The sequence below is a fragment of the Haemorhous mexicanus genome, chromosome 2 (genome assembly GCF_027477595.1).
Source record: "Haemorhous mexicanus isolate bHaeMex1 chromosome 2, bHaeMex1.pri, whole genome shotgun sequence".
NCBI classification, from domain to species: domain Eukaryota; kingdom Metazoa; phylum Chordata; class Aves; order Passeriformes; family Fringillidae; genus Haemorhous; species Haemorhous mexicanus.
Window position 1 is genome coordinate 108,183,430 of NC_082342.1, and position 14,953 is coordinate 108,198,382.

General features: G+C 40.4%; 1 protein-coding gene across 1 annotated transcript in view; it reads left to right on the forward strand.

Annotated features, from left to right (window-relative positions):
* PHEX (phosphate regulating endopeptidase X-linked) overlaps nucleotides 1-14,953 on the forward strand; it is a 98,190-nt gene that overhangs the window by 42,619 nt on the left and 40,618 nt on the right. The window contains exon 12 of the mRNA XM_059839895.1: nucleotides 2,630-2,731. Coding sequence (XP_059695878.1) covers nucleotides 2,630-2,731 — 102 coding nt within the window. The remainder of the gene's footprint in view (nucleotides 1-2,629; nucleotides 2,732-14,953) is intronic.

Genomic DNA, 14,953 nt, shown 5'->3' on the forward strand with positions numbered 1-14,953 from the left:
TCTGTGAAAGCCCTGCACTGCCCTGGCTCAGTAGCCTGATTTTGCCCCTTTGACTTTATCTACTTGGACTGCTTTCTCAGGGAAGGATTCAATTTTAGAAAAGTACATGCTTATTTGACTTGTCCAAATCTTTGTCATCTGTCTGTTTCCCTCTCAGGTTCTGCGTTTCTTTTCATATTTGCCTTCAACTGGAGTTTCCTCTCTGAGATCCAGTTTTTCAAACTCCTTTTTCTTGATCCAGTTTTTAATGTGCTATTTGGCCATTTTGTGGCAAAAATATGTCAGGCATATGCAGAATGTTATCTTGCACAAATAAGTGGGAAGAGTAGGAGTATAAGAAATGTACACTTTATGGAGGGGATGGACACTTTTTCATATTTGCATATGTGAGGAAAAATTATGAGAAGCAGATAGAGCAGAGTTTCTCTTGAAATGCAAGTTAATTAGAATGTTTCTTAGTATGCACATTCCTTTTAGACCAAAGCTTTGGAAAATTATCAAGTCTGAATTCGCAGTAGCATTCGTAGTGAGAAATGCATATAAAATTCATAGTGTAGGTCACAACATTCAGTCTTAAAATGAAAAACCCATGGAGATAAAATTACATACAGATGAAATTCGTTGCACTTCATTTAGAACTGTGCATTTCAAGTTAATAATTTGTGGTGTTATCATTTTCATTTCCCTGGTTTTCAGTTCTATTTCTCTTTCTTAAGCACTAAGAAAGCATGTGAGTAAAGCACTCTTATTTGTACAGGTTTTTTCTTTTTTTTTTTCCCTGGCTTATGGCATATATCTGTCTATGATAAGCAAATCCTGACTTACGGATAATATGGATTCTTTCCCCCCACCATGTTTTGTGATTGATGTTTCATACCTTAGATACTTCTTTTATCAAGAAAGACATTATTTGTGTCTAAATATAGCACTGCTTCTAACTCAGAGTGCCTGCAGTGTTTTTTACAGATACGCCTGAGCAGTTTCAGTAATAACTTTGATAGCAGGAATAGGTTTCTGCCCCTGCCCCCTGCAGCTACAGCTGCTGCATAAAGCCTAAGTATACACCAGGGCCCAGCTGCAGAGCTTGAGTTTGAACTTGTAACCTCCAAATACAGCGAGTTCACCTCATTAGTGAACGAAGTTAATTGAGTCAGTGCTCTGTCATCAATATCTTTAAGTTACCCTATTTCCTGGATGCAGTTTACTGTGAATGTTTACTCTTTAGTCATATTTCATTCTAGACCTGCTCTGATTGACCCATATTGCCTCTAAAATTAAGAAAATGTTTTTTGAAAAGGGTAGGAAAAAATGAATAATCCAAGGAACTTTGCTACATTTTTTCTGACTTCACCACAAAAAAAGGACAGTTCCAGATTAAAATGTTCATCTGATACATTAATGACAATTTAGCTAAAAGTAATGTTACTTTTAAGGGTTTAGTCCCTGCTTTTAATGACATTTCAGATCTACTAGATTTATAGAATAAGATTATACAAATCTCTGCTGCTTGACATTTTCATTATTTTAAAATGTAACATAACTGATAACACAAAGGTCCAATAAGTCTTCTTCTAAAGGGTATCTGTCATGTCTTGTGCTGTCTCAACTCTGGTTTGTGCTAAAGGACTCAGGCCATGGCTGGATCCCTCTCATTGCCTCACTCTCACAGCATGCCCAGGGCTGTTTGTCGTGGGGTTCATCTGCTGACATAAACAGAGACAGTTGCATGCACTCTCCTGGACTGCCAGACAGGTCCATAGGAATGAGGGCCCTTTAGACTCATATAATGCCTATCTTAGCCATTATATTTCTTGTTTTTTGTCATTTCAGGGTTTTCTTAGAGTGCATACTCACTGAACAGTCCTATTATTATTATTTTTTACTTGCTTGAGATGTGGTCTTGGCTTTGCAGAGGTGTCTGAAGAAGCATCTGAGGTGAAGTGGTTGTGGGCTTTCCCAGTTTTGCACAGATCCAAGCTGTCATTTATGGTCCAGGACCACAGAAGCAGCTAAGGCTGCTCAGTGGTGTGAGCCAGGGCCTCCCTCCCTGCAGTAAGTAAAGGGTAGCAATGCTTCACAAATGCAGCTAAATACAGGCTAAATATTTGGATACTGCTTTGTATTTGGATCATGATGCTGTCTGCCCAAATTCAGTTCTTTGCCAGTATTAATAAGGCATGTCTCTGTCTCACATAAAGCAAACCAGGCCACAGACGTTCTCTCTGCAGGAGAGGCTTTATTTGCCTTTCAGCTGGCTCCTTCTGCATGGGCCAGTGATCTAGAACCTAAGGGACAGAAATCTCTCAGTGCAAAGGACTGCAAATCTCTCAGTGTTTTTTATTATTTCAAGATGGGTATTCTCACAAATATGATATGAAATGATCAGCAGTGAACAGAATGTGTAATGCCAGAAGGGAAAGAAGATGGAAAAAAACTTACCTTCAGAAGAAGCGTCTTAGTGCTAGAGAAATCAGAAATTAGCCTTCAAGAAAGGACAGCAGATACCATCTGATCTGCAATCATTTGTGGTCTGAGCAAATCTATCACTCCTATATACACCAAAACTTTCCTTATAATGATTCTACCATGATGTATTTTACTGGGGAGGGATTTATTAAATATTTTGCAGATGGAGGAATTGACTGAAGGAATTCGCTGGGCTTTTATTGACATGTTAGAAAAGGAGAACGACTGGATGGACTCTGAAACAAAAAGAAAAGCTCATGAGAAGGTAATAAATATAAATGTTAAATAAATAAAATCCTGCTATGGTAAAGATTTGACTTGAGTGATAACAGTATGCCATGGACTGTATTTGCAGTTCCAGTTACTTCCTGATCATTTTCTTTGTGAAGGGACGCATTTGTTTTTCTGGATGCTGAGCCATCTTAGCTCCTGCTTCTCTGCTGAAGTTATTTTTCATTACCTTGTTCTTCTTTCCTTGCATCCACCTTTCCCTATCTGGCTCCGGCTGATGTGGACTATGAGCTTATTTCCAATTTGGCTTTTCTTGATAAAGTCTTCACCTTGACTGGGATCCCAGGGACACAGCAATCCACAGACAGAAAACAGTGTCTGAAACACCTGTGACAGCCAAGAGTATTTGCTGTGAAGAGGGAGGATCTAGCCTAGAAGGGGATATGAGAATAATTCAGGTTTCACAGTTTTTCCAGTGCTGTGGTGGGAGGCCTAACTTGAGAGCTGTCTTTTGAGAGCATAATGGTGATCCCAGCTGAAAATCCATTTCCTGACAGAATAATGCCAGTTATGAAGTGTTATAATCAAGGATGCCATTACTGGTCCTGATTGCTTTCAGATAAAGTCACAATAAAATGCAGGAGGCAAAGGTGAAAGCTGGAGGATGTACTCAAAACCTCCTTTTCACCCTATTCCCACATTTACAGAATGTGATGAGAGGAAAGGAGGATTGTCCAGATGCAGAGCCCTGCCCCCAGAGCAGCAGTTGGAGGGGGTGTATAAAAAGACAAGTGGAGGGTGTTGTGTAGGTCTGTGTCCTTATTTACTGAGGCAATGGGATATCAGTGAATTAGTAAGCACCCTCTTTGAATAAACTGACAGGCAAGTGCAGCTGAACTGTTCCTGCTCTCTATGCTTGAATAAAAATAGCAGTGGTTTAATTTAAAAGCAAACATGGACTTCAAAATATTTAGTAATTCTAATGAAAAGGCTGTTGAGGAATTTTATCATTGAAAAGATTTAAATTCCATATGCAGTCCATTTACATTTTATACAGCAGTGCTCTTCAAATATGTGCAAATGAAATAGAGCTGCATAAATGCACCAATAAACTCTATAACAAGAGAACAATAGTGAAATGACATTTATTTCCTGCTAACCTGGTGGTAAATGGGCTGCAGTTACTACTTCTTCCTGGCTGTTACACTAATTTTTTTTGCTAGAAATACCATTAGAAATATTATGATCTGTAATTTTAGATATTTGTTAAAATTGATGCAAAATAAGAGCAGGAAGATTTTCTAAGAATATCATTAATAAAGATATTTCTAATAACAACATGCTTAGTGACTTTGTTCAAAATTTGCTACCTGCCTTTCAGCAGGGAAACAATACAAACATTCCCAAAACCCAATGAACTCCTAAGAAAAGCTCTCCCTTTCCCATTTTAAGGAGGATTTTCATCAGAAGGTAGGCTACATCTCCAGTAGGTAGAGATGGCTGTTTCCCTCTGTTGACAGATTTTGGAAGCACATGGCACTTTGCTCCCAATTTAGATATGTCATTGAAGGTTCTGAATTTAGTGGGGTGAGTCTGGCCTGAACAATGCATGACAAACTAAATTCCATAAGTACAACAAAAAATAACACTACAAGTACTATGAAATGTATAGCCAATGGTTCAAAATCATACTCACTGAACTGAAAAACCATTTCATAGTTTGCTGACATAGGAACAAAGCCCAACTGGTAAGACACGAGTGTTATGTAATGCCTTAGATACTGCAGCAACAATTACGTGATACAACTTACGTCTACAAGTTTAAGTTCAGATCCACAGAAATAGCTGCTTGGCTGGAAGGAAAGAGCCTAGAGAGACATTTGGTAGATTTCCAGGCATGGAGTGTGTGCTTGTTTATTAAATATTACTTATTGTTAATGATAGATCTTCTATTTGTCCTGGAACTCTTGGATGAGCATGTTTTTAATTCAAGAAATGGATTCATTACATGTAGGGTCAGATAATTCACAGGGGAAATCTAAGTTTTATAGTACAGCAGAACCTTCAAAATCTGTTACACTGTTCTAATTAAATCTCATGAGCCTAGCACTTTCTGCTGTTACTTTTTCAATACTTAGGCTTTAATAAAGCAGCACAGACAAGCATGAATTTTATGAGGGAGATTGGTTGGTTAAAAAAACCCCACTATTACTTTATTGTAGAGGTCTGTAAAAGTTGCATTTCTTTGTCAATAAATGTCATCCACATGCTGGTCTCTGCACCCAGTATGGGGAAACACCAGGCACCAAATATAAACTGGGAGAGAGAGGGTGCAGGGCAACAGCTAGGGACTTGGGGGCTGTCTGGTCTGGAGAAAAGGAGGCTGAGGGGCCACCTCTGCATCTTCCTGAAGTGGGGAAATGTAGAGGGAGGTTCTGAGCTCATCTCCCTGGGGTCCAGTGACAGCATGTGTGGGAACAGTTTAAAGCACCTTCATCAGGAGAGGTTGGACTGGACATTAGGAAGCTTTTCTTTACCAAGTGGGTGGTCAACCACTGGAATAGGCTTCCTGGAGGGGTGGTTCATGGCCCAAGCCTGTGTTTAAGAAGCATTTGGGCAATGCCCTTAACATTGTGCTTTAACTTCTGGTCACCCTGAGGTGGTCTGGCTGTTGGACAAGATGTTCTTCCTTCCAACCAAAATGTTCTAATTCTATCAATTAAGTAAAGAAAGGATGCCATTAGTTAGGTAAAAGATATTTTGGTCATTTATGTTTTCATCAGTAACTGTCACATTGTCCCTTGTAGCAGTGCAGATTGGAGGTTCTGCCCTAAGTTCCATGGCAGAACTGTATCCTACATGGAAATGACTGATTCAGATATTTTGCTCATTCTCTGTATTTTTAATCATGCTTCATTTTTGAAATGTTCGAATGCTCTGAAAAGAAATTAACTGCAGAAACCTGATGGTAGTTTTGTTTACTGTGTCTGCTCCATGTGATCTATTTAATTTCCTTTAGTTTTTCTTTAATTCCAGGCATATTTGGGTCATTAACAATTTTTTTTGCTCATTTCCTGAAAGAAGAAGAGGGTTAATATGGAATCTGGGTGTCTGACAATGAGCATAGAGAGCCTTGTGGTGATTGTATCTTTAGATGACAATATTGTAATGTAAAGGACATGACAGGTTTGAAAGAGAATTAAATACAAATCCTCTCTGTGATTCAGATCCTCACTGTTTTGTGTGTTTTCTGCTTCCTGTTTTCTGACTGATGCTCACCTTTCTTTTGTGCTTGGCTGAGGCCAGATTTGTAAACCTTGCTGTCAGCCTGATGTTTCGCTATCGAAGGAACCATCGACCTCCAAAGGACTTACAAAAGGCCCTCTGGTAGAAACTATTTGTGAATTTTGCTTTAGGCAGCTGGTCAGCTCTATCTATTCACTCCGTCTGTGACTCTTTGTGTCTGTCCTGTTGTTTTATGTTACTCAGAGGGGACACTGCTAATTTGATGTTAAAAGGATCAAATCTACTACTCCATGGGACACAGGGAACAATTATCTTGCAGCCTTGATATCTGAGAATAATCTCTTCAGTTGTTGTATAGTTTGGAGTTAAGGTTTGACATTCCTTTTGTAACAAAACAATATCGTGAGATAACATCTAATAATTTACCTCTCTCCCCTTTCCATTCCTTTCTTTCTGTGATCGAAAGATGAATTTAAACCAGACCATCTAAAAGCCAATCTCACAGAAAAGGTTTCTAACAAGATGAGGTGGCTCTGCCTTCACGTGCAGTTCTCACCTGGCTCTCTGGATGGAGCTCACGCTGCTTCCAAAGGAGCTCCGAGTCCGAGAGAAGCGCTCGGCTCTGTGCTGTGCTGCTGTTTTCTCTCCTGTCCTCACTCTGCTCTATTCAAGCCCTTCTTTATTGTACCGTATTTGACTGGCATCTCAATTTTGCTTCAAGTATGTCTGTTAACCCCCCGAATTTTCAGTGGAATGCTCTGATAAACAAAGAAACACCCCAAGCAGGTTCTTGCCCTTCTAGTCTCCCTTGTGTAAGGGTCATTACATTTTGTTCTCATTTGCAGAACAGAGAAATTATTCAACTGGGTGCAGCCCCAAGGGTGTCTCTGGCAACACTCTTCAAATGCATGTTCTGTGAATTACCCATGGCCACGTCAGAGCCTCTGAGCAGGACAGCAGGGGTGGAGGAGAGAAGGGACACCCTTTTGTTTCCCTTACAATGAAGGTGTAGAATGCAGCCAGCTATGGTGGCTAAATGCTGTTGACAGCTGTGTTTTGGCATGGTGGGCCATAGGGGAAAGGGGGAACCCACAACTGAAACTCCATTGATGTAACTTATAATTTATTGCTTCTGCTCTTCAAAGGATAACTCAATGGAAGATCATCACTGACATGTTAAATTATTCCCACTCCTGGGCAGGAACCATTATTTAATTAATCACTATTTTTCCTTCCTAAAATGTCCTTTGTTCTTGGGTTTAACTGGAGACTTGAAAAAAGATGTTTTTCTTAAATTCTGCAAGTCTCTTGTAAAAGATCCTCTTAGGCTATGGCACAGGAATAACTTCCTATTTGGAAGTTAGTTCTTTTGCTTTGCAGTACTATTTTAAAAGCATGGATGATAAGCCAAGAAAGAGCTTGTTTTTCCTCTAGTAAGATTTTTTCTGTAACATTATTAACCTCCTTAAGTTATGGAGCACAAATCCCAAGGTCACTGTGCAATCATTTGGCTCCTGAACTTGCCTGCTGCTTCACTTTATTTCTAAGGAAGTTGTATATGCAACATTTGTTTTCTCCACATCTCTGAGTCTGAAGACTGAGTCAAGAGAAGCACATGAAAATATCAGGACTGTGCCTAGCTATAGGTGGCTCTCTCAGGCAGTGTTAGGTACCTTTGTTTAGCCTACAGGGCTTGTTCTGCTTCTTCAGAGAACTACAGCAAGGCTCCCTAGACAACACAGTGTAATTTGGGCCAATAGCCCTTAGGGAGTCAAGAGCCATCTGTACAAGCCCTGATTTTACAAAGTATAGGTACTTTAAAGGAGGTGGGTGTCCGTGGGTTATCCCACTGAAGCCATTCGTTTCCCACCAGGAACTTGGTGGCCCTGTCCGGCCTTGCAGTCACTTATCTGAGCCACAGCCCCCTTTCTCAGTTCTCCTTGGTCTCTCTCTCTCCACAGTTGGGGGATTTCACTCTGACCATGACAGTTTTACTACTCAGAGCAGAGTCCAGGGTCTGCTTCGGACAGTGGCCAAACAGTAGCAGATGTCTAGAGATGAACGCAAGAACAGGGCCAGCATAAAGGGACCCATTCCCACTGTCCTCACTGTCCTTTGCTGGCCTCTGACAAACTGCAGCTCACTTGCTTCCTGAGCCAGAAGTGGTGTCTTTGTATTTACTCATATTTTCCTCCTGTGAGTTTGCCTAATGAATTTTTGAACCCACAACAATTTTCATCATCCACAGCTTCCCAAAGCAATGAGTCCCACTGCCTCACTGTGCTTTGTGGGTAAAAAGAATGCCTTTTTGCTTGACTGAAAAGTGTCACCTTCTCCTATGTTATGGTAGTGCAGACACCAGAGAATTATCATCACCTGTTCGCTTTTTGTGCTCACTCTTGCTTCTGTAAAGTCTTGGCACAGCAATACATACTGGGAGGAAGGAGCCTCCTGTTTTTCTTCACATAGTCTGTCCAAGGCATGCACTAGATACAGTTCTGAAATATAACATTTCATTGAGATCTGAGGCAAGCCCAGACAAAAAGGCCAGGCACCACAGCTGAAATTAATCTTGCTTAATGCCAAGCTACTTTGCACAAAGATGACAAATCATCCAGTCTGAAAGTGGTTACTGAGTGCTCTGCAAAAATTAGAAATGCCTTTTGAGTCTTGTGGGGTCTGTGGACCCATCCTGTGAAAACGAATGCAAAAATATGACAGAGGAACCAGCCCTGAGACTCAGTGCCTCTGATTTCAATGGCTATTTCTAGAATGAAAGGCAGCACAAAACTGATAGAACAATACTTGGTAAAAGAGAGGGATGGAGTTTCAAAACTAAAGCTTGCAAGACACCTTTTACATGTTCTTTTAAGATGACTTTATATCTTTGCTTCAAGGATGTCAGAGAACTTCCCAAAGTATAAGACTGCTTCAGAGCACTCATAGAAACTGCTAGAAATACTTCAGAAGAGTTAAGAAAAGCAGGAGAAATTTCCAAAGACTCTAATTGCAGTTAGACACTTCCTTCCTGTTCAAAAGCCTATAGGGGAGACTTCTGACTTTCTAATTTACTGGTATTACTGGAAAGTTTGATTCAGATATTCTTGAAACAACCTTGCTATTTCTCAATTGGAAAGTGTACTTTTGTTGAGTGCCAGTTAAACCTTAGCCACGCTTCTCCTTTGTGGAAGTGAGCATTCTGAAATTAGGGTAGTCTCTGTCTGGATGCAAAAAAATTCGAGGGCCTGGTGTACTGTAGTAGTTGCAATGCAGGGAGCAGTGAGCAAATCTCCTCATAAGAATGTGTTGAAGTTTGGAAAAGGCAGAGTCACAATTTAATTCTTTTCCAACATGTCTGCATTTCCTTTGTGCATCACTAGGGGTTTATCTTCCTGATTTAACTCATCTTTGACAGAATCACAGCATGGCTCAGGTTGGAAGGGACCACAGTGGGGTCAGCTGGTCACACCTCCCTGCTCAAGGAGGGTCATCCCAGAGCACATGGCACAGGACTGTGCCCAGATGGTTCTTGAACATCTTCAGTGAGGGAGACTCCACAGCCTCTCCAGGCAATCTGTTCCAGTGTTTGGTCACTTCCACAGTAAAGAAGTTCTTCCTCATGTTCAGGTGGAACTTCCTGTGCATCAGTTTCTGCCTCTTGTCCTGTTGCTTGGCGCCGCTGAGAAGAGCCTCCAAAAGGCTCCATCTCTGACACTCTCCCTTCAGATACTTAGAGGCATTGATGAGGTTCCTTCTCAGTTATCCCTTTTTGAGGCTGAACAGCCCATTCCTTCTTCTACCATGCGTATGGACATATGAAAAGAAGGAGGCAACTCAATAGGAAGATGTAAGGAAAGTAGATGCTTCTCAGGCATGATGTAAAGATTTGAAAATTTGTGCTACTTACCTAGTTTGGAATTTGGTCAGGATTTTGAGGCTGCCACTCCTACACCATTCCTTAGATCTCTGTTTGGAAAATGCCAATTTTTAGAGTAACATTTTTTCACCTGGAAGAAACAGAGAATGGTACTTTTCTTCTAGAGTAGAAGTGTTCCATGTTTTCTCTGAATAAAAATAGCTCTTAACTTTCTATCAGATTAACATCCCCTTTTGTTTCTCATTCATTTTACATCAAATATTTATTTCTCATCACAAACTTTAATTTTTGAACTCTAAGAATAATCTGTCACATCCTGAATTTAATTTAACCTTCACAGGAAGACTGGGCTTTCCTGATCAGTAACCACAGATGTTCTTCTCCATTGGCCAGAGTAGAAACTAATAGCCATGGCATGTTTGCTTATCTCTTATCTCTGGGGTTAGATTGCTGCTGTCAGCTTCTCCCTTGTTATCTGGCTGCTGCTACTGCTCACTCAGTTGTGCAGGGATGTCAGTTCCATTAATAACCTGAGCACCGTGCAAACAGATAGTGGAAAACAGGTGAAGGGAGAGGAAATTGTATTTAACCCTGATCTCACAGCTGTCATTTTTCAGACTCAGCTATGACTACATAAGGCCAGAATGGGTGTGTGACATCAAAACACTTGTGACAAATCTCATGCTTGGAATAGGAGGTAGACAGATGGACAGACACCTGCAGATACTCAGGGACCAGGGTGAATCTGAAGGTTTTATGGCAGAAACACAACATGAAAACATTGTTATGCTAAATGACAGAGTAATTCTTCCAAAGAGCAAGAGATCTTCCACCACCCCTGAAAGTCTTGGGTTGTTTCAGCTTTAGCTTTCACAAGTTTTAACAAGTAAACCTGTCTCCTGTAGAGGTACAGTTACAAAGGCAGTGTAGTCCCCAGCTCAGCAGTAGCAGACATGGAGGTGCAGGAGAGCTGTTCTCTGTGTGGAGGAATCTACAAGGGCATGCTCAGGGATCTGCTTGGCCTTGCCTTGCTCTCTGCAATTAAAGTGCATTTCCTGGCTGGGGTGATCTCCACGTGCTGTAAATGCCCACTGAGGAGAGCTGCCTGCTGGCTGGGAGTGGGTGAGGAGCTCAGCAGGGCAGGGCCGTGGGCTGGGACCCCACCCTGGACCCTCAGTCTAGGCACTGAGCTGAACAGAACCAGATGTGTGAACCAGCAGCACTTCAGCTTGCTCAGGTACTGTACCAGTCACTGGGGTCTGAAGCAAAGTAGTGAGATTTTAAATGGCTTCAGGTACTGGTATTGCTGGAGTTTACCTGTAAAGAAGCTGTGCCACAAGGAGCTCATCAGACTCAGGAATTCATTCCTTTATGGCCTTTTAAAGGCCAGCATGCTGTGACTAAGAATAAAGGCTTCCTCAGCTGCCCTCATTGGTGAGGGAGCTTTGAAGTGCCTTGAGCTCACTTTTCTGCATATGGGATGAGCTTAATCAATGTGAAAATAGAATATATTTATATATAATTTATAATATATAATCTATAATCTCTATAATTTATTTAAAACTAAGAATATGTGAAGGTTTGGAATAGAGAGGAGTTTGATCTTGAGTAGATAGTAGAGCATTTTCTGAATATTTTTCTCTAAGTTCTGCAGCCTATGTATTTAACTATGTTCACATCTGCTTTCCCCCATATATTACAAGGCATGGACAATTGAGAGTGACACACTTACTGGTACAGTGCTGGTCAGGTCCCTGTTCAAGCAGAAGGAATTCCTCCTCAGAGATAAAATGTGCAAGTCATGAGTACTCCTGGTGTTTAAGTTCTCAGTCACTATTTCAGTTGGAGTAGTGTTAAAGGGGTCTCTGCCACATCTGGTTTCAGTTGCATCAAGACTGCAGCTGAAGCTCACTTGTGAAATGAGAAATAAAAAGGGAATTTTTCACATGCTATTCTTTATTTAAAAAAAAAGTGCTCAGCAACCTTTGCTTAACCTTGAAAATGTTAAATGAATGTAAACTGATGCAGGCAGAGTCTAAGGTCAGAGGTTGTTCCTTTCTGGAGCAGGTTATTCAGAGTTTTGCATAAAACTGGAGAAGAAACACTGTGGTAAATCATATCCCATACAGTTATGATGGGGAGAGAGCTTCCTCACCCTTTCCTGATCTCTGAGCCTGCCCCTCTCTCAGTGTCCATTTCCAGAGATCTCAGCACATTGCTGGTTTTTGGGTCCCTGTGAACTTTCATTTTGCTAGCACGGTGGGTTTTGTTAAGCCTGCTGCTTGCCCTGAGCTAAAACAAAACAGCAGAAAAGATTTTTTTGATCAAGGTGGGAATGTTTCTAGCAAGAGGTGGCATGAACATGGGAGTATGGGTTAACTCATGTTCTGGGGATGAGCAGTGAAGGAGTTGCTTCACTTGCAGGAAGGAGTTTCTGTAGAAAACAGATATAATAATTTTTGCGGCTCACCTTTTTTTTTTTTTTTTTTTTTTTTTTTTTAATTTGGAGATGGGAAATATGTTTGGTTATTTGATTTTTTAGAGGTAACTATACTGGAAAACAAGGCAAATAAAGGCAGGAGGAGTATGGTTTTTTACAGTGCTAAGAGTCCAAGCCTAGCTTGGCATGAGTCCTACCAAAGGTGGCTTAGCAGCACATACTGTGGGGCATGTATCTATATCTGTATCTATATCAGCATGATACTAATGATAGTCTGTGTCTTCAGAGCACAACACCTCTGTTTCTGGCTTGTTTGAAGTGCAGCTGAAAGAGCTCCTAACTCTCCACACCCCCTGGTGCAGTCATGCCCCAAGGATCCCCAGGTGTGCAGAGAGGAATCCAGTGCAGAGCCCCCCACACTGGAGCTGAGCTGTCACTGCTGCTGCTGCCATAGCTGAGTCATTCTGCATATCTGGGCATCATCCTGTCTTCTGGTCCATGGGCACAATTCCAGCTCCGCTGAGAATCCAAAGACCCTTAAAACTCACCCAGGTACTTTGGACAAGAGTAGTTATCAGTTAAGCATATCCTGTGCCAGGAGCTCAGTTGTGCTGGTCTGCAGCATAAGTGCACTTTTATCTTCAAAGATGAAAATATTTTCTGTGTGCCACAAAGAAAGGTATTGCAGATCTGATGTTCTGTTTGTGAAAGACAGAATATATGTCTCTCACATATAATATTCTGTGTATAACATAATGGAATCATGTTAATTGTCATACAGAGGTTGCAAGTGGAAAATGGAATTAAAATAAAATGGACACAGAATTTTTTTCCTCAGCAAAATTAAAGCAAAGCTGGTAGCAGAATGAGTTTCTGGTGGAAGGAGAAAAAATGACTGAGTCTATTAATTGTAGTGCTGCGTTGAACCGAGGAGTTGTGCTTATGAAAATATCACAGTCAATTAATATGTTTATATAAGTAAGACTGAAATAAAGATGCTAATTTCACACTTTCTCTGACTTAGTCCAGTTCTATTGCTTAAAAAAAAAAAAAAATCAATGTGGGATTTGTTTAAACTGAAAAGTTAAATCCAGTGAAACTTTTGTCACAGTGCTTGAACCAATAACTGAATCTTTGTATTCCAGAGAGCCAGAATGGATTTAGAACAGAAAAGAGTAGCACTGATGTACGCTGTTGCTTTCTCTGACTCTTTTGTCCATGGTAGTCCTACTAAATTTTTAGATGCTTTAAACTTTTTGGTGTGTAATAATAATATTTTCTTGCCGAACAGTAGATATTAGGACTGAATATATAATCTCAATGAACTCTTGTCTTAGGAATTGCTGTGACCCTTTTCCTCTCTGTTTCCTAGGATTATAAGGTATGGTATGGTATTTTTGGGTGTTCTAAAGAGTATTGTCTTGCCAGTGAGCTTTGTTTGAGTGAGGCTTTGGTTTCAAAAACTCATTCAGAGGAGGAGGTAACTGCTGTACCACATAACCCTTCTCCACTTTGTCACATCATGTGTTCCCAGCACTTGGCTTGTAAAAGTTCCAGAACTTGTTGGGTCTCCATGTAGTGAGTGAGTGATTCAGCTCAGTGATCTAGCTGGGGAAAAGCTTGGTTAAATTTCTGCTCTGATATGGGTGTGTTAAGTGGTCCCACAGAAAAAGGTGCTGAGGGGCTGAGGCAGCCTTTGGAGGCTGTGGGTGCAGGCAGCATGAGAAGAACTATGGACAGAGCTGAGAGGAGTGGGGAAGAAGGACAAGGTCTAGGACATTTTTTTTTCCATTTGGCAGCAAAAATTTGTTAAATGGACTCATCTACTTTTGGAATAATGTGTATTTAACTGAAAACAATTTTATTTACGTGGGTGTCATTATTCACACAAGTCTCTTGATTATTTATTTTACTTTTTCTTTGGCCTTTGCCTCAAGCTATTACAAAGATGGAATGATAGTGGTGTTTTGTGTCTTCATTATTTTAGCAATTATTTTAGAGCATTCAAAACAATTATTGTAATACAGAGGGGATGGTTATTGTGCAGTGTGAAGTGGTGGTATGTGAATTGCTATTAAATGAAACACCAGTTCTTGAAAAGTCTACGCAGCTTCTATTATTGTGACAAAACAAAAAGAGGACAGTTATGCAACAAAAAGAGGACAGTTAAGCCAAGTTTTAAAAATAAATAATGGTAATCTTTATTCTTGAGTATGAATTAGACAGTTCGCTGCAGATCAAGTACTGTTAAAAATTGTCATTTCAGGCCAAGTGTTCATGTTTGAGTTGCCACTTCACTTTCCATTGTAGTTGACAATGTGAAAATCCCTGATATTTCATTTTCCCACAAAGGAAATACTGTACATCATTGAGGTGAGCTCAATCCATCTCTCACTCAAGTCAGTAGTGATTTCCTACTGACATCTGTAGGATTCGGTTTTAGCCCTGTGATGGAACTTTCCTGTTTTTTGCCAAGATCCATCACTCCATTTTCCTATTTTTTCCATATGTAAACCCTAGATAGATGCAGTGATATTTATGCAGCAGTTTTACCAGATGGCTCTTGAATCATCTGTTCTCAATGAAAAATGAAAAGACTGGGCACATATATAAAGGCTGAATTAATCTTTGTAATTAAATGGAACATTACTTTGCCATGAATGATTTTAGCTTTCACAATGTAATTCATGCTA